The 22878-nt window shown below is 36.6% G+C and overlaps 1 protein-coding gene across 3 annotated transcripts; it reads right to left on the reverse strand.

The window, feature by feature from the left end:
• Nucleotides 1-7680: 7680 nt before the first annotated feature.
• RPAP3 (RNA polymerase II associated protein 3) lies at nucleotides 7681-22807 on the reverse strand. 3 transcript variants are annotated; one of them, XM_042872557.1, is made up of 17 exons: nucleotides 22729-22807; nucleotides 21760-21918; nucleotides 20984-21124; nucleotides 20364-20486; nucleotides 19774-19901; nucleotides 19288-19409; nucleotides 19104-19174; nucleotides 18103-18231; nucleotides 17144-17271; nucleotides 15643-15764; nucleotides 15115-15185; nucleotides 14848-14964; nucleotides 12776-12987; nucleotides 11240-11429; nucleotides 10515-10612; nucleotides 9240-9340; nucleotides 7681-8174 (listed from the first exon to the last, which is right to left on the reverse strand). In XM_042872557.1, the coding sequence occupies exons 2-17, from the start codon at nucleotides 21910-21912 to the stop codon at nucleotides 8083-8085; spliced, it is 1998 nt and encodes a 665-aa protein (XP_042728491.1). In that variant the 5' UTR covers nucleotides 21913-21918; nucleotides 22729-22807; the 3' UTR covers nucleotides 7681-8082. The 3 variants fall into 3 exon arrangements, with proteins under 3 accessions (XP_042728491.1, XP_042728492.1, XP_042728494.1); XM_042872558.1 differs by lacking the exon at nucleotides 22729-22807 and adding an exon at nucleotides 22417-22437; XM_042872560.1 differs by lacking the exon at nucleotides 7681-8174 and having other exon boundaries at nucleotides 9292-9371.
• Nucleotides 22808-22878: the final 71 nt, after the last annotated feature.

A 22878-nucleotide genomic window follows, 5' to 3' on the forward strand; every position in this document is an offset into this window, starting at 1 on the left:
TAATTCTCCTTTTTCCAAGGAAGAGTATTTATAAGAAAGTAGAAAGAAACACAGCAAAGTCACCCATGAGTCTAACTTCAGCCACAATTACCTGAAGAATATTTCCTGAAGGAAAATAAAGTTCTCTCTGAATGTCTCAGCTCATAGATAACATGTGGAAATTTTCTTGCTTTATTTTTGGACTGAGACACTGGATAGAGAAAACAGAATGTTTACATTAAAACAACAAATATTCACTATCAGTTCAGAATATTGTAAATTAGTTCACTGAACAAGATTTTGTAGGTAGTAAGGCAGGAAGGTGATGGCTAATTTCTTATAGGGAGATCTTCTGCTGCAGAGTCTTTTTCTTCCCTGATATTCAGAGGCAAATTATGTTTAATTGTCACTTGTTTCTTTAACAACCTCCAGACAGATGCTCATCTCATTAAGCTTTGGAATTTGTCTGTGTGCAGTTTCTGTACCTGGGGCATTCTCAACACTGGGAGGTGGAAGACATTGAGGCGTGTGAAAATGCTGCTTTGGTCTATTGTTCAGAATTAATTTGCTGAATTCAAAATGTCCTTAAAGTCATGCTCTGACAGGCACATGGGCTATATTCAGGCAGGAACTGGCAATAAGAGCAAGCACTCTGGAGGATGGAAAGCATTAGCCCAGAGTAAATCAGCAGGGAAGAAGGGAATAAGGATTAGAACAAGCTCTGTTCCATGCATTAGGCAACTGGAAATGATAAATACACTTCTTTTATCTAGCTCTAAGGTTTTAGAGTCTTAGGATGAAGAACCCCACGTTGTCATACCTGGAAGCTGAATAACAACAGGGTCCATAGTATCTGAACACAGTGGATTTCAAAGCTGATCCCTCCAACACCATTTTGCATCAGTATTGCTGTAGCTGGAGAACTAAGCCTTATTAAATAATTTGAGATAGGATCTCTGGCTGCATGGTAAAGTGGGTTCCAGTTTCTATTAGTGCAAACCCTGTTGTAGAGCAGCTGAAGACTCCTTGGCTGTTTTATATGCAGCACGCAGGTATCCTGATCAAGACAAATTTCTTCATTGCTTCTGAAGCAGCAGAATTTTTCTGACTAAATCTGATAATGGGAACACTGACGGCAGGAATCCATGCTTAATACAGATGGCTTCATATAAACCTGATACATAAAAGGCAAAAGCATGAAAGAACAAAGTACAAAGAGTAATTCTGAGAGGAATACTGGCTGAACTTATTAAAATAGACTGTGGGTTCAAAGTGGGCTGATAGGGTACATTCAGTTTCCAGCTTCTCCAGATTTTGTATAGAAAATAATTAATCAAATAAATTTTTTTAAAGTTTAATTTTATTGAAATAGATGTGTTGAATATTGAGGTTGAGACTAAAATATCAGAAGATTAAAAAAAAAAAAAATGCTCATTGTGAATCCTGAAATGGAATTTCACATCTCTCATTTTTCAGCCTGACACTGAGCTCCTACATTATGCAGAGAACAAGCACTCACACAAGTACCATGCATCTCTTCTGTTTCCTACATGATGTGCAGTGCCAGCTGACAGCCTTGTCTCCATGACAGCTCAAACATATACAATCTCTTCCTCCCTCTTAGATGAGACCTTTTCAGTCCACTTCAGGAAAAAGGCATCAGCTTCACCTAGCTGTAAAAGCCAGAAAGACAATCAAAAAGTGAGTTTTCTACTTCAAAGCATGCAATGTTGTTAGTTTGAACAAAGCATGCAAATCAAGCTCCAAAGTATGTGTTTTAGCCAGAAATTGTATTTGGAATTGTAGACAGAAACGAAGCAGATGATACTCCCAAGCTTTGTAGTGCAGTTGACATGCCTGAGGGATGGATGACATCCAGAGACCCAGACAGGCTTGAGCAATGGGCCCAGAGAACATTACAAGGTTCAATAAATCTAAGTGCAAGACCTTGCGCCTGGGTTGTGGCAACCTTATTAGTATGAGCTGGGGGATGTAAAGATGGAGCACAGCCCTGACCATAAAGGACTTGCGGGTGCTGGTGGATGGCAAGCTGGACATGAGCCAGCAATGTGTCCTTGAAGCCCAGAAAGCTAACTGTATCCTGGGCTGCATCAAAAGAAGCATGGCCAGTAGCACAAGGGAGAATGATGCTGCCCCTCAGTGAGATCTCACGTGGAGTAGTGCCCAGATGTGGAGTGCTCAGTACAGAGAGACACAGACCTGCTGGAGCGTGTCCAGAGAAGGGCCACAGAATTGATTCAAGGGATGGAACATCTGCACTATGAGAACAGGCTGAGAGAGCTGGGCTGTTCAGCCTGGAGAAGAGGAGGCTTTAGCTTCCTTTAGCTTCCTAGCCTACCTGAGAGCAGCCTTTCAGTATCTAAAGGTGTGACTTAAGAAAGAAGGGGACAGAATCTTCACGGGGTCTGTAATGATAGGATGAGGAGAAAAAAGAGGAGATGTAGTTTGGACATAAGAAAGTTCTTTATAATCAAAGGTAGTGAGACACTGGAGCAGGTTGTCAAGAGAAGCGGTGGATGCTCTGTCCTTTGAGACATTCGCAAAGGACTTGAAGCAACCTGATCTAGCTGAAGATGTCCCTGTTCATTGCAGTCTAGTTGGACTAGATGACCTTTAAGGGTCCCTTCCAACCCATACATTTCTATGATTCTCAGAAAAGCTCTAGGTAAGTAAACCCTCACTTGCTGTCATCTGTATCCATTTTCAGCAGCACTCTTTCAAGTACAGCTGCAGGTGAGAGACAGAGCAGAGGCCCTCTCATAAGATCAATAGAGCTTGAAGCTTCAAAACTGTTCAAGGAGTGAATCTTCTAGTTCCTGCTTTTAATTTTAGAGTTCAAACACATTGTGGCCTTATACTCAACACTGCTGAAAAAGTAATTCAGATTTCAAAAGCTAGCTGAATCCCAGTGCTGCAGATACTTACATCATCTGACAGAACCTGGCTCTTGTCAGGAGAAAATGAGATTGCAATGGGCCAGGCAGTGCATGCAATGCTAAGGGCACAGGGATGCTGCTGCAGTGTGCTGTTCCTTTCTTTCAGAGTCTCACTATTTCTGCTGCTTGGCTGTCCTGTGCTCTGGGCTCAGTTACGTGACCAGCTAAAGGAGCCTGAAACCCAAAAATAGAGAGCTGTCATATTCCCAGTGCAGGAAATACAGGCATCTTATTAGAGGAGAGTGAAGTGACCAAAAACAGTGCTTCAGTTAGCAAAGCATGATATGTGACAGGCATGTTTTCACTTGTAATACTGCGCATGAAGTTCTCCCTTAGTTCAACCAATGCTTGCAGATTTTTGGGTGACAGATGCCAGCTTTACCACTCACACATGCTTGTCTATAGAAGAATGAAGCATAAAACAGAGGAAAAGAATTTACCAGATACCTGAGGATTAAGAATTTATTTTATGCCTTTTCATTGCTACAGATTATAAGGAAATATACCCTGTTTTCTTGACAATATTGCATTAGTTATTTAATACAGTGTAACCCTGTGACAGCCTAATTTTCACAACTACAGGAATCCAATCACAAAATACTAAGAAATCCCAACTCCAGGGACAGGACTGGAGCCCTCAAGGCTCATGTTCTGCACAGTGTTACACAACACCTTCAGCATACAGTAGAAAGCGAGACTTCAAATGATACCTGTAGGGGTTAAGCTGCTTGAAACCAATTGCAAAAGAGGGAAGGCAGCAGAAATGACAATGTTCTGAACCTGACTGAAAACCAACACAAATTCAGAGACAGATTCAGCACAGTGTGACATGCAATGGAAAAAAACTCAGGACAGAAAAAGGAATAGACATATATAGAAAACACATCTTCACTGTTTCAATCTGACCAAACCAAGTGCTTAAGAGAGATTACAACAGTGAAAATCAATTTCACCTTTTATTCCAAAAGTTTCACTTTCCCTTATCATAACCAAAAAAGCAGGTAAAGACAGACTAAGCACTCATGCAGCTCCAGGACCTTTAGCAGACTTGTTACTCACATTAATGTTGAATGAAGACTAGGTTTAAACATACAATACGTTTCTGAGGAGTCAGGGTAGTTTTCTGCTCAAGAATAATCAATAGCAGTGGCTTTTGCTTGGTAAATTTTTCAACTGAGAAATACACATTGAGGATGTGATCAAAAGATCATGTAAACACGTAAGATCAGAGAAAGAAACATACGAGATCGTCAGCTGCTACATAAGTTCCATCAATCAGACTTTACAATAAGATACCTTAAAAATCAGCTGAGGCAGGCTCTATAGCAGTATTAACAGTTGTATTTGAAAACTGGCACACAGTCAACGTCTGTTTTTAAACAGAAAGACAAGGGAGAAGCATTGAGGACTTCAAGAGCAGAGTTTGAGACCTTCAATTTTTAATTCTAAAAGATACTTTTGAACAAACACTCAAACAGTTTCTCAACAGTAACTGACATCAGTTGTCCAAAACCAACTTACATTAAAGTTATATTTTTCCAATAGTAATCTAAGGCTAGTACTAGATAAAATACTTTGATGTCCGGCTATCTCAGGACGTTCTTATAAGCAAGACAGGGAAACAGAACTCAGATTAAACTACTACTATATGAATGCAAATTATCAGAAATAAGAAAAACAACAGTCTACTGTCAAAAGAGAAAGCTGGAAAGATGTAATGCAAAAATATTTTCTAGGATCACTTCCAATTCTCACTCAGTGCCTAGGTGACAAAATAAATAGAAAAATGGAATTTGGATGTCTCCCAGACTTACTGGAGAACAATATTCAATATAAAAATGTTTGCAATAAGAAGTCTAGAAAAATATTCTTTTTACTTATCAGCATTAAATGCTAAGCTCACACTGTAGGCCTCAAAATTTAAGTCTGAATCAGCTACTGCAATGGATAAGACCCCAAATTTTTGACACATTGGATACTACAGCATTCTAGCATAGCACAAGGCTATAAGCTATTCCACAGAATTTAGTTTTCTTTAGCTGCATTAGGCATTTTCCTCTACCAGCAGAAAGCAACCACTGAGAGGATTAATTAATAAATAAATACTCTCTCCCTCCAAAAATAATTCTTTACTTGATTTATTTCAGATCTCTGTTTTTTTTTTTTTTTTTTTTTTTTTTTTCCATGTTTCATTTAACTTTTCCATTCAGAGATTTAGGAATAACTTTAGCAATTTAGAAGGTAAAAAAAATACTGCCATCTCCTGGAGAAAGCCAATCTTGCAGATCTCTGAATGCATTCTGCTGTCTATCTAGCATTTCCACGCAACCTCAGGCACTTAGCAGGTTACTATCAGGCACTGCATTCAGAAATGCCAACAAAAACTGGAGTAGAGTGCAATCTGCAATATACATTCTCTAGCCCAAAGTCAGTAGCAACACGAACCAGGTCTTCCCATCCACCCCAACAAATTCTACATGTGAACAGATTCTTTTCAATCAGCCCTCCTTATCATCATATGAATATCGAAGATCCACCTACATAAAAGTGGAAGAGGGACCAGAAACCAAACACAACACTTTGTTCTCATTAAATGCACAGCAGACTGAATGGAGCTGTGGGATTCCTGACCTACAGTTTTCAAATCTTTCCAGTATCATTTTGTTTTCACTGTTAAGCATCAGTAGATCCATTACTTGTTTTTCTCAACAGCCTTCAAGCAAGAGTTTCTGAGAACACAGCAAATGCTCTATGAGCATACCCTAGTCAGGTAGGCATCTGTGTTCCTAGATCATTGAACAGCTCACATGACAAGAATATCAGTCCATTAGTGAATATTCTATACCTACAAAGGCACATAAAAGTTTCTTCTATAACAATTTAAATATTAATAGCTATTTAAATATACATATATATTGCTATTATTAACAAGCAACATTCATGACACATTATCAGTAATGATTTACAGTGGGGAGAAAAACAGCTACTTACCAAGTAATTGGGGTCACACCTGGTAACAAGAGTCTGTGTTGTAGGTAGGCTGCAAACTGCATTATACAAAGGCTCATCCATTTCCTTAACAACGCTGGCTGTTGTCCTTGTTCTAGTTCTGTTTCAGAATAAATTTAAAGCTACCTTATGAATCAAGTGCTCCACTTGTTTCAGCTACACAGGCTCTGCCTGTATACAATCCCCAGAATATATATGAAACACTACACAGCTGTTAATGCTTTAAAATTATTCTTCTAATAACAACTAAACAGAAAATAACATTCATACTTCTCCCTATTAATTCACCTTGGAGCAGGCGTACAAGTAACATGTGCCTGTATTCTTACAGTGGCAGGGAAGGATACTGAGAGGAGCAGGAAAACCCACCTTATAAACACATGGCTGAGAGGCTGGTGCAAATGCAAGAATTTGGGGCTCTTTGATCATGGGGCGGTCTACTCGGCACCTGGCATGAGGTCTGCCAATGGGTATCACCTATCCCAAAGGGGGAAACAGATCCTTGCCCAGGAGGCTGGCAGGTCTTGTAGAGAAGGCTTTAAACTAGATATGAAGGGGGAAAGGGATAAAACTAGGCCCACTACAGATAATTAGTTTGGGGGAGCGGTAATGGGATTAGGGGTGAGGCGAAGGGCTCAGCTGAAGTGCATCTATGCCAATGCATGCAGCATGGGCATCAAACAAGAATAGTTGGAAGCCATTGTGCAGCAGGCTTTGACCCAATTGTTCCATTATGGAAACACGGTGGGACTGCTTCCATGACTAGAGTGCTGCAATGGCTGGTTGGCTCTTCTGGAAGCATAGGCAAGGAAGGAGGTGTGGCAGCATGGCTCTCCATATTAGAGAATGCTTTGATGTTACTGAGCTTGTGGGTGGGGATGATAAGGTCAAATCCCTATGGGTAAAGATCAGGGGTAGGGCTAGAGAGATTCAGGCTGGACGTTAGGAAATACTACTTCTCTGAAAAAGTGGTCAGGCACTGGAATGGGCTGCCCAGGGAGGTGGTGGAGTCACTGACCCTGGAGGTGTTCTATGAACGTCTGGATGTTGTGTTGAGGAATATGGTTTAGTGAGAACTATTGGTGATAGCTGGATGGTTGGACTGGATGATCTTGTAGGTCTTTTCCAACCTTGGCGATTGTGTGTTCTTGGAAGTTTGAACCCTTTTTTTTTTTTTTGGAACAGAACATATCAAAAGGATGAAAAAAGTATTGGTCAAGCATAGAAAACAGGAAAATTTTTGAAAGTAATATGTAATTACTACTCAAGAATTAAAGTACCCTTTGTAAGAGATGTTACTTTCATCCTCTGTTTATGTGAACAGTATGAAAAATCTACAATGGCTTTGCCTGATGTTATTTCTTATCTAAGAATTTAATGTGATACCATGCCTTTCTCTTCTTTATACTGATTTGCTTTCTGAGCCTTCTTGAGAGCTTTAGCTGGTTAGGAACAAAAGATCCCAAAGATAAATTTAAGATTACTTTAAAAGTACTCTCCAAAGACAAACTAACTGTTTTCCCTACACTTCTTTTATTTCATGGTATTTGGCTTGCTTTTATTCTGCAATTATATCTGAAGTTCACAGGAACATCTCACATGTCAGTGCTTTTGGATGAACATAAGTAAAGGAATTGTGCAATGTTTGGCCACTGTCCCTTAGTTTCACTTTGCAAATTATACATATTGGTGTGGTCTATGCTTATTTAAAAAAAAATAAAAAATACAACTGACATGATATTTTAGCTCAACATTTATTTTATTTTCTGAAATAAAAAAAAAAAATCTTACACATCATTTGATTCTTACCAAAAGAATGTTCATAAATATAATTTTTTTCTTTTTAATAAAGATCTCCATCTGCAGTTGCAATCTGGAACACTATTCATCATTTTTTAACAGATTCCACTGAAGATAAGTAAATCTGTATTGTTTCAGGTGCTGGAAAGTAAATGTGTCTGCAGAACTAAGAAATTCTCTCTCCAGGCACTGGCCATTTGGATGAATTAACTTTAAGAATCTAACCACATATACAAAAGCAACCAAACTCCAGTCTTTATAGGATTCTTCAGCTGAGTTCAACATGACGGAAGCATGGAAACAGAGCAATTCACACGTGTAGTTGTCAGGAAACTCACTAAGAGAATACGGCGTATTTCTTCTCCAGTTCTTCAACAGAAGCATCTTTCAATCCCATGTGTTTCACATGACTGAATAGTACCTGTGTAACTGTGAAAAGAAAATCCCAGTGTAAACTGTTATTTCTGTGACTGACAGTCATAATGTACATTAGTCCAGATCTTTCCACTGAGAGTAGTAGTACTACATAGCTGAAATATGAGTATGTTTTCATGATTATTGAGAGGGTGAAGAAAAGTAGTGAAAACCTTGCTCCGTTTTGATACTCATGAATTGGCTAACAACACTTCTTCAAACAGCTATACAATCCTGACAACACAGATTTTATTTTACTATCTTGGCACTACAGCATTAACTGCAAAGGTAAAAGTTAATGCCAGATGGCAAATAAAACTTACTTCAGGTTATGGTGTTAAGGCAATTCGTAAGTGGAATTTACTTGCACTTCAGTGAGTCAAATAAGTAATCTTATTTTAACTAGAGACACATAATATTTGGAAAGCATAATGGTTATAAGCAAAACTTAGTTGTAGATAGCAAAATTAGCATTACTTGGTCCTAGATAAAGGTTTGGTTTTTAAGTGTCTCATTGTTACAGACAGACTGGAAACATGAGAGGAAAAAAAAAGCCAGTTTTAGAAAGCAGGAACTCAAGCCAATGCCCACCTAAATCATAAACCAATCTTAGCAGTGTCTTGAGAACAAGAGACGCAGACTCAGAGGTTTAGAAAGTAGCAAAAATGAAGCAAGTCATAATTGCCACGAAATGGTCTTAAATTGTGAAATGTTAGCTGGTACACCTAGACCTCAAATCTAAGACTTCATACAAATCCATAAACTTGTAGCACTATGGAATGACAAGCTGAAATGCTAGTGAGGGCTATTTTATCAGATTAAAAGGAGCTGGTATAATTGACAAAACTATGGAGAATTTAGCTGTAGCTTTTTGAGTCTTAACCAAAAGATTAAGAAAAATAATAACGCTTCCCACATTAACCCCTAGAACAATTAAAACATTGAACAAGACAAGTAACTAATCTTTAATAGATTATTTAATGGAATAAACAACAGGAGAAGCACTGTATTTTACAGTTCTTTTGCTAAATTTGGCAGTATCGTGGCCTATGTTTAAAATAATAGTGCTGAATTACTTACTTTTCTTCTCTGATTCTGACATAAACATTACTGCCATATCAAATCTTTTTAATTCAGATAGCCTTTGGAGGATTTCAAGGATGAGTGATGGCTCCTCTTTCCTGGAGAAAATTATTAGAAACATAAAAATAACTACTGCTCATTAGAAAGATTCAGTAGCTGCAAGCAATATTAAAGATGTCAGCAACAAGAAATGAAAGGATCTTTGCTTCTCATCTTTCTTGTTCATTCTTCCACTGACTAAGCAAAGAGACACTCAGAAATTTTCACGCAGTTATAACACAGAGCAAGAAAAGAGAAATACAGAAAAAGAAAGTAATGGACTGATGCAAACAGATTGCTCTTGAGGCACAGAACAGTTTTATGATTTAATGCTTACATCTTGCCCCAAGAAGCATGACATTAGTTACTGTCATTTGTTCCCATACAGTAAATTCTTAGACAGTGTGAATTTTACATTCTTCTGCATAACAAGTAGTAGTAAGCAGTCACTGTCTTCACTACAAATACTAACAAGTATTTTTCTTTCATGACTTGTCTTTCTCCCTCCAGAAGAAAAACCTTTAACCTCACTGCAAACAATTTAAGCTTCCTAACCTTTATAAATCGTATAACAAACACAGGACCATAACTCTTAAAAATGTCATGTTTCACACATATTACACATATATTTTCAAAGAAATTGAAGGAAATCCTACTCTTTATTTATAATTGCTTTTCTCCATAAAACGACCTGAAAATATTTTGTATGTGGGATCTCAGAGTTTAAGAGGAGTGGCACACTGTCTCCAATAGACAAAAATCAACTTTAGGAAATCAAACTGGATAGTAATTTCAAAAATAATTGCCACCTCCTTTCTTACCAGAACATCTAGGTCCAAGGAAGCAATTAAAACTCACAACGTATCACAAGCTTAGCACAGAAAAATGACTGCCTGCATTTCTTATATATAAAAAGTTGACATTGTGCAACTGTATGTGATAATGGAACACACATACAAAAAATTACTTTGTACATGTCTAATAAACATTTGCTAGTGCTACACAGCAGAACTTTTCGAAAGACTAGGTTCAATACAGGCTATTTATTTCTTTAACTCTTTTCTGAATTTTCAACATACGTTTAATTTCTTATTAAGAAACAATTAAATCATTCCAACTCCCAAAGAGAAATAACCCTGCAAGAGCAAATGTAAGGAGAAGGGAGAAAACAAGCAAACAAAAAAACAACATAGAGTAGAAAGAAATGAAAGACAAAGGAGAAATCAAGCTTACTCAATGTAGAAGTCATGTAGAATTCTCATTATCTGGTTGAACAAGTCTGGATCTAGGGATTTCTGGAACAGTTTTGGATAAATCGAAGGCTCTATTTGCTTTGGAAAAATAAAAAAGGTGTCATGTTAAGGAAAAAAGAAAACACAGCAGTTCAGTCATGAGAATAAGAAATGAGAGTCTTTTGGATGTTTTGGGCAATGTCAGAAGTGCATACATGGGAAAAATAAATTAAAAAATTACTGTTGTATATTTTGACTTTCAACATTACTTTTGCATGTCTTTATTTTATCTTGAGAAATTATTGCTAAATTCTTTAAAAAAGGATTTTAAGCAATTTTTTTAAACCAAAATATATATAAGCAGAAACAAACGTTAATTCACATATTTGTTCACTTTAAAAACAGTATCGCTCTAATTAACCTAGAAGCATTAATTTGAGACATAAAAATTTAACATGGCTACTAATGTATTCAAGAGCGTATAGACTTAAAACCTATGCTTGAAACAAGACAGGTTATATACAGAGACTGTGCTCTGAGGCAAATGAAAGGGCAGGCACACAAGAACTATTCAAAACTGGACCACGATATCTATTATGTAAACATACTTAGAGAAAGGGATTACTGCACCTCATTCAGACAATCTAACATTGCTACCCATTTCACCTATGCCTGCACCGTTGCCTCAATGTTAAAGAAACTGCCACTCAATACTACAGTTCATACCTTCAGGTACAAGTACATTTTTTCTGGGCACTCTTTCAACTTCCTGAAATCAGATTCAAGCTGGAAAGAATTTGCAGGAATGGCAGGGACTGGAGATGCAGATCTAAATGATGTTTTGCTTTCTCTATCTATCTGCTTGTTCACAGATGGATGCAATACTGATGAAATTCCTTTGACACCAGCAGGAAGCCTGCAGAAAGATGTTGAAATATGTAATCTATAAAACATTTACAGAAGTTTTTGAAGTGCAACCTAACTGGAGACCTTTGAAATCTTGAAAGATCTGCGATACGTTAATCTGTAAAATTAAGATGAAAAAAAGCTATAAAAGTAAAAATTAAAGTAACATAAAATAAAACACCTATAAGAAAAAAACAACATTCAATATACAAAAGATTTACACTCATTTAATCTTTTCAAACACAAATATACTCAGCAGTTCCCTATTTTTTTTGTAATTACTGATAGAATTCTATAACATAAAAAATGCAAACACAGCTGCAGAAAATACTACATTTTCTGCAATTTCATAATGCAAAATAATATCTGTATGTCTTGGCTCTGGCAGGAATAGTTAATTTTCTTCGCAGCAGCTGATACAGTGCTAAAACATATTTAGGGTAAAAACAATAATACACTAATGTTCCAGTTGTACAGCGCTGAAAACTTTTCAGCATGTGCTGTCCTGCCAGTGAGGAGGGTGGAGGTGCACAAGGAGCTGGAGAAAACACAGCAAGGACAATTGACCCAAACCAGCCAAAAGGATATATGTGAAGATATATTTTTATCCCATATTTTGTCAGGTAAGTAAATCTGTATTTTCAGCAATTCACTTTTTCCTTCAACACCTCACAGTAAATCAATCTGACCCAGCTGAAAAGGCAATGGGAAATGGTTCTCACAGAAATCTTCAATCAGTATTCCGTAAAAAAATATTAATGCAATGAGATAACAATGGTGCATGTGCACTTTTCTTAAGCAGACAAGCAGAGTTTCAACACTTAGTAGGGATAGCTGTCTCTAGGCTTCAGCCAGACTGTCTATCTAACACAATGAAACACAGGAACCATGAGCAAAGCCAAGTTATCAGCTGTCTGCTAAGAGGAAGAAAGGACACCATCTCCCGCTCCTTTTCTCTCAATCAACTGGCTTGCAAAGAACGTTGCAACTCTACTTAAGAATACACTTTGAATTGTTAAAATATAAATCATTGTTAGGAAAGAAAGCACACATGGAAGAAAATACAGCATAAAGGAAAATACTATAAAGGTATTCATATTCTAAAAAAATAAAAATAATAAAAAAAAAAGGAACACTTACCAGTCGTTCATCTGACACTGCACAGGTCGTATTTGTTTCAATTACTATGCAATCAATGAGGCAGATGTGTAAGAACTGCATGTTTCTTTTAACGTTTTTTAAATTCCAATTCTCCAAATTACATTCTATACTCATCACACGTAGAAATCTCACAATGAAGATTATATTTCAACTACATTTACCTTTTTAAAGGAGGATCAGAAATTTTATACTTACTGTGGTGACGACACATCTGTGATTTCTTCGATTTTCAATTGCTTTGCTTTTGGAATGTCCACTGAAGTTAACTGATTGTCCTGATCTAGATTCTCTGTTGTTTCAATATTCACTGAATTCTTCCAGTTATGAACTAAAGAAGAAGAGCTGGAGAAATCACTACTCAGCATGTCATCATCAACTTCTTCAATGGCTATTCTCCGCAAAGGCTTCTAAACAGAACACATACTTGATATCACATGCATAGAATTTACATCAGTGCAAACAGAGGCCTGGATAAACTGCTAGGTCTAATTTTAAACAATCCCATGACAATCAATTTCATCTGCGTTGGTACACATGGAAGACTTTCAATAAAGATAAATTTCCTTCAAAAAAAGAAAGCTTCAGTGTGTACAAAGTATTATATGACCATTTCTCCCTCAGTAAAACCAATGTACCCTTACTCTAGAGAATCTCAGAATCTGCACTGTCTCTCCAATAAAAAAATACAAACAAACAACAAAACCATACCCATTATGGTGACAGCCACCTCCCATTAAGAAGGTTGAACTAGCCAGGATAGCTTGTATATTGACCAACGATGTGATCAAACTTTGCAATTTAGCTGAACAAAGAAGCAACCATCAACATAAACCTTAACTCTCAACATAAAATTTTGAGATTATAAATATTACTAACTCAGGCCTCCTGGCATACCAAGTTGTATACATTACAAGGCAGTTAATCCTACCACTGGAGGGTATTCCAAGTAAATAAACTGCTTCAGCTTGTTTCATCTCTGCATGATCGCCATAATTTCTGAGCACCACCTAACACCACATTCATAAATCCTATGAGTCACTAATTAATGGAACTTTGGAATTACTGAGCTGAATATATAGTCTAAATTGTTCTACAAATATAGGTGCAAACATACACAGTTAAACATTCAGCAATTTAGGCTTCCATAAACGTCAGGTTTCCATCCATTTCTAAAACAATAACACTGCAAGCCTTCCTAGCAGTTTGCAAACTGCTACAAGTCATGTAAGTTGTCTGTTGCCCAATTATGAGATGGCCTATTGTCAAAGCAAATTGTACAAGTGTCCACTGGATATGAGATAAGAAGTTATATTTCTTCTGTGGGGAGTACAAAGAACACAGATGATTGATCTGTACCTGTTCTACCTTAACAGAACTGGAAAGAAAAAAAAGCAACCTGGTATTGCCTCTTAATTTAGCAGACAAACTGATAACTTCATAAAATCACTTACTGTATTTCAGCTGGTACGTAATAAATTCTTCTGGGTTTCTAAGGATAAAAGTATCTGACTACAGAGAGCGTATATCAAAGAAAGGTACCACAATAATTATACATTTGCTATCAAAACTAACCGCATACTTTGAACACGTTTTGTATTTACTTAAAAACACAGACTATGTGCCTATATCATATTGTCATACGTAACTCATTAATCTGAATATAACCATTGATAATTCATACTTTAGAAATACTGTTTCTTCAAAAATAGCATCCAGATATATCACAGTATATGAGGATGAAACTGGTGGCTCAAACTTACTGTAGTAACCCCGTGTGATATCAACATATGAGACAAGTAGGTAATATACCCTATTGCTATAGGAACTGAATACAGCTGTTGAAAAGGAAGAAGTTTATCTGGAGCTTTCTCAAGTCTGCAATTAAACGTGAGACTCAACTACTTCCCCTTCACTCTGCTAACTACGATGTTAGATATAAATCCAGGAGAAGGTTGTGAGGTTGCCTCCCCATTTCATATTACTGATATATGCATACACCATGCTTCCTGTGCAGCACTTTTTACATTGTGGCTACTACTGAACACACACACAGAACTGCAGAAATTACATTTTTGATAAAAATATCAAAAAAAGTCAATCTTTGAACTTTAAGCTGTCCACACGCACAACATATCTACGAGAAGACATACAAAAGCAAAAACTATATTTTAACTTAAACTCTACTTTTCCCATCATTATAGACAGCAATTCACAAAAGCAAAAACAAACAAACAAAACAAAACACCATCAAAAAACACCTAACTTACTGTTGATCTCTGATTTAATGGATTATGAATGAGTTTCACTACATTTTTTATTTCGGATTCTTTTATCAATTCTGGAGGATATTCTTCATGACATGACTGTTCTTTCTCAGCTAATTCCTGGGGAAAAACAAACAAACAAACAACCAAAATGCACAGTAAGTAGTCCACGAAGTTTAAATTAAAAAAAAAAAAAATCAGAAAGAATTATGCTAAAATTTACATAATGAAGAATGAAAGCACTTATTCTAGGTTTACTGGTATACATACATTCCTTATTTTAGTGAGTTCATTTATTGCTTGTTTATTTCCAGGTTCCAGCTTCAAAACAGCTTCAAAATCTGAGGAAAAAATAACAATAATCTGAGCGAAAACTCCAGGCAATTTACAAAGTACTCCTGGCAAATTATTAAGCCTTCTGTTTCTTTTTATGACCATAAATTAAAGACAGGTAAGTAATCCCAACATTTATACCATAATTTTGCTTCAAACACATTTTTGAAACTATTTCTTACTATTTATAAATAGCAATAGTTGCAATTTCACACAAACCTGTTTTCCTATCATGTAAATATCAGAACACTAAAGTTGTATACATACTCAATTTTAAAAAAAAAAACAAACAACCATCCATCTCAACTTTTGTACTGATAACCTCAATTAGTCAGAAATGGTAACTGCTATCAGAAGATTAAAAAACAAACAAACAAACAAAAAACACTCAATCTCGTTCTATTTATCTACATCATCTTCTTATCTCCACCTACCCATCACACTCGGGCTAATTCAAAGTCATACCTTGCATAGCTTCTTTTAGCTTTCCAAGAGCAACTCTTGCAGCTCCTCTTCTAGCAAAAGCTTTAGAGTATGATGCATCTAACAGAAGAGCTTGTGTACAGTCATTTTCTGCCTCTTCATATCTCAGCAAAAGAACAGTACAAAATTAATAATCAGCTTCAAAAGCAGCTATCAGTTTCAGCAGAAAAGACAGTTATTCAAAACAGTGAAAACATGAAGACCCTAATTATCTATACACAGATAAATACAAATCACTAGGACAAAATGCAAAACAAAAACAAACCAAGTAATAAGGGGCATATGATTTTTGATACCATTAAGAATAATTTAGTATAGCCTTCTATTATGGTCATTTGCTTTTGTTGTAAGATAAAATTTCCTCATTACAGTTATGTTTGACTATGACATCATTACATGCATATTATTTTCATTTATTCCTCCCCTCTCCTCTTTCAATTTATCATTAAATTTGTGGAAATAGTATTTTCCGCATTTCTCATCAATTGTAGACATTTTTGAGAGTATCAACAAGCTTTTGTTGCATTTCCTGGGTCCTCATTTCAAAATGCGAAGACCCATGACACTCTGATATCTTAAAAAGTCAGTTTTTCTGCTTGGTCATTCAGTTAAAGTATTATTTTCTCTAATTCACTGACATTATTTGCACTGTAATGTCTTCCACAGCCTTAACCCTGAATTGCAAATCTTATATCACAGAAATAGTGTGTAACTTATTTTATAACATAGAATTTGATATCAGCACATTATCTCTACACAGTCAGCCGTATCACATCAGAAGAGATCACCAACAAAATATTCAGATCTACCACTTTCCATGCTATCAGTTTAAAAGGACTACACTTTCATCTCAAATGAGATGAGAGAGAAAGTGAAAACAAAAAAAGTAGTATTTGACAATTTTAAAAATGATGATATGGAATTTCTCTCATTTGGTATAAAGCATTTCCTACTGTTAATGGATTATTTCAGTAAAGAGTAATTAAAATTAAATACACTGTATGTACATGTCTTCATTACTAGCATTAGAGAAATATTTTAAAAGATGACTCTTCTCTGAAAAAGCTCCTATTCAACCAAGTTAGAACCTACTTATTTATTCAGTGCAATATTTAGTAGCTGACTTTTGTGTTTTTTTTTTAAATAATCAGTAAAGACTAAGCTAGGGGTATGCTCTTGGAAGAAGATAAATATGTAGAATTTTACATGTGAAAGAATGAAAAAAAAATTAAAAGTCATTTAGTTTTTGCTGTAATTTCAAACGGATGACGTTTTATTTTCTCAGAACTTCTTTCCTGTGAGATACATTTGAAGATCACACATTCAGTTGTCTTCTTTAAAAAAAATCCTTTACTGCTTTCAGCATGATTTAGACTGAATAATAGGAAGATTTGGAGTGACTGTAATGAAACTTTGGTGAAAATCATTATTTCTTCTGATTCACAGAAAAAAGCAACAGTATGGTGCATACAATCCTACTTACTTCTGTATCTTGAGATAGGCCATGGCTCTGTTAGCTGGCAGAAGTGCATTGGTGCCATCTGCTGCTATACCACGTGTATAACACTCTATAGCAGCCTCATACTTTCCTTCTTTGAAATAACCATTACCCTGTTATATTTAGAAGAAAAAGTAACGTTGAGCAAGATGTAGTGCAATTGGCTTTTCTTAGACAAGGTCACAATATCAAGATGACAAACAGTACACAGGTTAAAGCAGACATTTATGGTCTGCTTACTCTTATACAATCTGTGCAGACAGACTACAAAAATCTACTTTTCCAGTACTTCAAGGACTAAAGCAAAAATGCTACATGTACAGTTTGAGGTGATTAGGGGCATACATTAGGTAGATAAAAGGAACAAAGAGAGGTGACAGTAAAGAAATCTTAGTTTAGTGAAGTGCAGCATAGCAGAGTTGAATGACTGCCGGCTGTGACTGGCAACACTGAACTTGTCAAGTCTGAATTGCAACCTTTCCTTTTTTTGATAGTGAAAAGAATGGTAGCAGAGATGACAGTTCTTTACTCTTGATGAGCAGTACAAGCCACTCCCTACTGAAAGTTAATAACATAAAGGGTGTTGAGGCACTGCAAAAGGCTGCTGGGACAAGTTGTGGATGCCCCATCCCTGGATGCACTCCAGGCCAGGTCAGATGGGGCCCAGGGCAACCTGACCCCAAGGCAGGGGTTGGAACTACATGATCTTTAAGGTCTCTTCCAACCTAACCCACTGTATGATTTCTTCATTGTGGCATTGTTTTTTTTATCCTACCTACAAAAATGTATGCTGTGATTTTTTTTCCTACAGTGCATACCAACCACCCTGTATTTAGGAAATTCAGGACAGAATCAAGTTTAAATTTGCACATTTGTATGATTAATAGCACACTACAACATTTTACTTTGCTAGTTCATCTGTCCAATCAGAAGATGCAACTTACCAAATCTTTTTCTATAACAGCCTTCTGCTTGAGCTGCTCTTCTTCAATGCACCTTCTCTCATTGTCTGTTAATTCTGATTTGGCTGCTTCTTCAAACTCTTTTTGTTTTGAGCTTTCAGATGATAGAGCCTGCAAAGGTATCATTGTTTTTCAGTATGCATTTCCCTCACTTATGCGTTTTCAGAACAGAAGTTAGAGTATTTCCAAACTGTAAAAGTCAGCCAAGCATCTTAACACTAGTTCAACTTACAGTAAGAACACAAATTGAAGAGATCATTCTAAACTGTTCTTGAAATTGCATTTCTATGTGGGCTTCTGAATAGGAATATTACTTGGTAAATAAAGGAATATAATTTCTGAGGCATATTCCAAACTCACATGTCACTTATTTCTTCAATTATTGGAGATTCTGGGTCTTGATTTTGAAATGAAATTTTCAAAGAATTTTCAAGACCACAATTAAAGAGGTAATGCTAGGTCATCTTCTGTTTTACTAAGTTCATCACAATCAACATTCTTTCCCTCTTACCGAAGAGGGAGCAGAATATTCTGTTCCACTAGGCTTAAACTCACTTTCTAGTTTGGCACAGCAAACAGTGGAACTATAGGCAGGATAGGCACTTAGGCTTTAATCTATAGACAGGAGGATACCTAATGTCTCTCATATGTACTGCTACTTTGTACCAAAATGCTATGCATGACTTAAAAGAAAAAACAACAAGAACATTAACACAAGAGGTTTAAAAAACACCAATGGAAGATGATAAAGCCACAGAGCTCACTGTGACAGCTCAGTCCTAATCTGCCAACCCAGCATTACAACAACTTACACATGCACTCCAAAACTAGATGTAATTCAGCTACAAATTTCGACCTCAGTGATCTTCAAATGTTAGAAAAAGCCTGTGCAATTTTGTTGAATTTGGTTCTTGTTTAAGTTAATAACGATATAAAGTAAACAGGATGAATTAATTTATGTTAGAATATATCAATCGTATTACCTGTTCTATTTTCTTCAGTTCATTTTTTGCTTCAAAGTTGTTGGCATCCAGCTCTAAAACTTTTTCATAATCTATCAGAAAATCAGAAAACAATACTTCAGGTAGGAATAAGAGGTTAGCAACGAAAACACAAAATAAAATTCCTTTGAGAATTTTTTTAAGGAATATGTTAAAGAAAACCCACCTTCTTTAGCACCTTGAAAATTTTTCAAAGCAAAACGAGCAGCCCCTCTTCTGGCATAAGCCTTTGTATAATTTTTATCTAAAGCAAGTGCTAAATTGCAATCAGATTCTGCAACAGAAAACCTAGCAAAGACATGAATGAGTTAGTTTGCACGCATTTAGATAAAAAAACCCACAACCTTAGGAAGACACTTTGAAACTTTACAGGCTCTTTCTCAAGTGAGAATCTTGCAGGCTTCTCAAGGACACAGCACAAGTGTTCAAACAACTTCTGATTCAGAATACATCAAATCAGGAAAGGAAAGAAGATGACAACCTACTGCAACAAAGAATATAACCAACTCCCTCATACCCTTTCCTCTCTGAAAAGAAATTAGAGCCTTAGAAACAGAGCTGATAGAAGCTGAAAGGTAAACTAGATGATAAAGCCACACAACTGAGGGTAGCACGTCAAAGAAAAAATATGACTTCACAATAAAATTCTTACTTTTTCATTCTATAAAAAGCAGATGCTCTGTTTGTAGGCAGTACTGGATTGAATGGATCAGAATGCATCCCTTTAGTGTAGCACTTTATAGCTTCATCAAAGTTTCCTTGTTTAAAGTATTTGTTACCCTGTGAATAGAAATAAAGGAGTAATCTCAGCAAATTATTGCAGATATATTAATTCTTGATTAAAAAAAAATATAAGTCAATACTTGTATTTTAGAATGTTTTTAATATCTCTCAGAAAATATTGCTTTACTATGAAATAATTCTTGTAACTAAAATAGCAGTTTGATTCATGCAGGAATTCTATAAAGCATTCAAATTTCTTAATATAAGAACACCACCAATATATTGACTGTTATTAACTGTACATTAAGCAGAACATGCCATCAGTGATGATAAGAGAAATGCAGCCAGAACTTTAAACGCTGAAACAATGGGCCAGAAAAAAGACTTCAAAAAAAACCGAAGAGCAGGCAGATTCCAGTCTTATCTCAGTGAGCAATCTTTAAGAAGCAATTATAACAGCTCCTGTGTTTAAGTTGTTTTTTCATAGATAATTTGTAGATAGTAAACACTGGTATTAACCTTTTCCTTCTCTGCAAGAGCCTTTTCTTTATCTATATGAATTCCATCTTCTTCAGAGTCTGATTCTGGAGATACAGAATCATGAGTACTATCGTCTTTATCAAGTTCTTCCAGTATTTTATCCTGAAAATAGATAAAATAAACCATTATCTTTATAATAACTTCAAAACACAAAATAAATCAGGTAAAACTTTAGGAAAATGAATTTCATCTGTTTAAGAATCTCTACCACTAAAGTCCTCTTCATTGAGAAGTATTCCACACTCCACAAAAAAACCATCTAACACCAACAGCAGTGTTTAGTGTCATATTATACTAGAATTATAATTTTTTAATAGACCTATTGTTAAAACATTTTTGCTCCCTGAAAGTCAAATGCAATCTGCTGGATGAAAGCAGAGAGCGAAAGAACTATAGCATTTCTCATTATTCCAATGCATAATCCTTTGTAGGGAAAAAGCTATTTTCTTTGTCCATAAAATGGACAATACTCCTGTAGAGTAGGATTCTGACCTCTAAATGTAACTCTCAGCACTATTAGAAAATCTGACTTAAAAACAAAATCAACTAGGGACAAAAAAGAAAGCAAACCATGTTAACAAGCAATTACTCTAACTCACCACATCGAGTTTTCCCCAAGCTTCATAATCATAAGACTTGATCTTGTTTTTCTTGTTTTCCTCAGTGGTTGTCTTTGATGGGACTTTACTTTTGCTTTTCTTCTTTTTCTTAAAAGTTTTGTTTCGAATGGGTGGTAAATTCTGTATTGAAATAAGTACTTTATAATAAAAGAAACAGAGATACAAAAGTTGCTTGTACTGAATAATCTGTAGTACCTATATGTACACATAGGTATCCCCATCTACTGCCTACTTTTACTTCATAAATCCATCAAGAAAGCTGTTGTCAGGAATTCTACAAGAAATTCTACAAAAAAAGATAGCGAGCATAAATCTTTCAATATATAGCAATAACAAGTATTACATGCATGATATAATACTGAGTTTTAGAAGACAACTTTCTGCAAAGTATCACTCATTAATACGTTAACAGTGCACAATAAATAGATAAATAATATTGATGCTGCTAACAGAAATACTGTATTAGATCTATCAGGAACTGATTAAACATTTATTGGCCCCAAGCATTCATGACCTCCAGGCTATGGATTCAAAGCTGAGTTAGCAGAATAATTTGCAGCGGGATCCTTGATCTACTTCAGATGAAGAACAAATCAGCTCTTACCATCTACTCATATTTTAATTCAGAACATAATTTGATGAAGTTAACTGTGTTCTCTGAAATAAGACATCTGCAAAACAAGTATGTTTTTACAGCACAAACACTGACATACCTAATAAATAAATAATTATAATCACAAGTCCACTGATTTTACCTCTTCTGGGACACCACTCTGTTTCCTCAATTCAGAATCAACTTCTTTAATATCCTTTTCCCAGCTCTCCAATTCTCTCATAAAATCCTGCAGTTCTTCAGCATTTTGCTTTATCTGCAGCTGAAGCTCCAATGCTTTATTTGATGCAGTCATTGTAACCTACCAAAATACAAGAGATCTTCCTAAGGAGAATTTGTAAGCACGTACTGAAGGAAGCTAGCAACTTCAAAACAAAGAAATCTGACTTAATCTGTAGGCATGCTTCTCAAATAGCATGGCAAAAGCTTTAAATATAAAGAAACCAAGAAACAGTTAAATACGTTTGTGAAAACAAGAAGTCAATATATTATTTAGATTAAATGCACTCCTACTTAAGAATAAGTTATGAGATTTAGTAGGTCAAGAAAAATCCAGGAAATGATGATGCAGTCATCTTAGTTTAAAGCAATTTCTGGAGCATTTCCCAGAAGACAGAACGAGGAAAACAATCAACGTGTTCACACTAAGACTCAATTACAGATTACAGATCTACACACGACTTTATACCCGAGTAGAAACAACGCGCGTGACAAGCCAACACTGAAACACACTTTCTGACAACATAAGCGCGCTTAAACACGAGTACTTTTTTTCCCACCCCGAGGCGGCTCTCACTACCTCCGTCCCGTTACCGAGTGAACAAAGCAGCACGCCTCAGAAGGAGCCCCGTGAGAACAGCGGCTCTGGGTTCTGCAGCCTGCCGCCATCTCCCCACCTCCTCAGAGAAGCAGCACCGGGTGCCGCCCACCCGCTCCTCACACTGCCCACCATCCCCACACGGATGCCAAGGAGACGCGGCCGGGCGGGCTACAGGCCGCCACCGCACGAAAGCAGGCTGGAGCAACCGCCACACCTCCTACACGCACAAAAGGAGACCCCGCTCGTCTCACCCCGGCCCGCCCTTCACTCCGCTGCCCGCCTCAACCTCACCCGCACCGCCTGCCGCTGCACAGCCCAATCTCCTCCCAGGCTGCAGCGCGACGGCGCTCCGACGGCGCCGCAGCAACGGACAGCGCACGCGCGCGAGAAGACGCCTCATTTCCGCTTCTGGGCAGCAGCCGCGGACACCGCTTGGCCACA

This window comes from Lagopus leucura, unplaced genomic scaffold (assembly GCF_019238085.1).
Source record: "Lagopus leucura isolate 7727_CA_CO unplaced genomic scaffold, USGS_WTPT01 Super-Scaffold_100008, whole genome shotgun sequence".
Taxonomy (NCBI): domain Eukaryota; kingdom Metazoa; phylum Chordata; class Aves; order Galliformes; family Phasianidae; genus Lagopus; species Lagopus leucura.

What these genes read in the sequence shown, in the direction of transcription:
- RPAP3 (XM_042872557.1), bottom strand. Translation starts at nt 21,912, where the DNA reads ATGACTGCATCAAATAAAGCATTGGAGCTTCAGCTGCAGATAAAGCAA. An exon ending in GCTAAAAGAAGCTATGCAAG is followed by an intron (nt 15,186 to 15,642) that starts GTATGACTTTGA and finishes TTTTTTCCTCAG; the next exon opens with ATTTTGAAGCTGTTTTGAAG. An exon ending in AAATGTACTTGTACCTGAAG is followed by an intron (nt 10,613 to 11,239) that starts GTATGAACTGTA and finishes ATTTTTCCAAAG; the next exon opens with CAAATAGAGCCTTCGATTTA.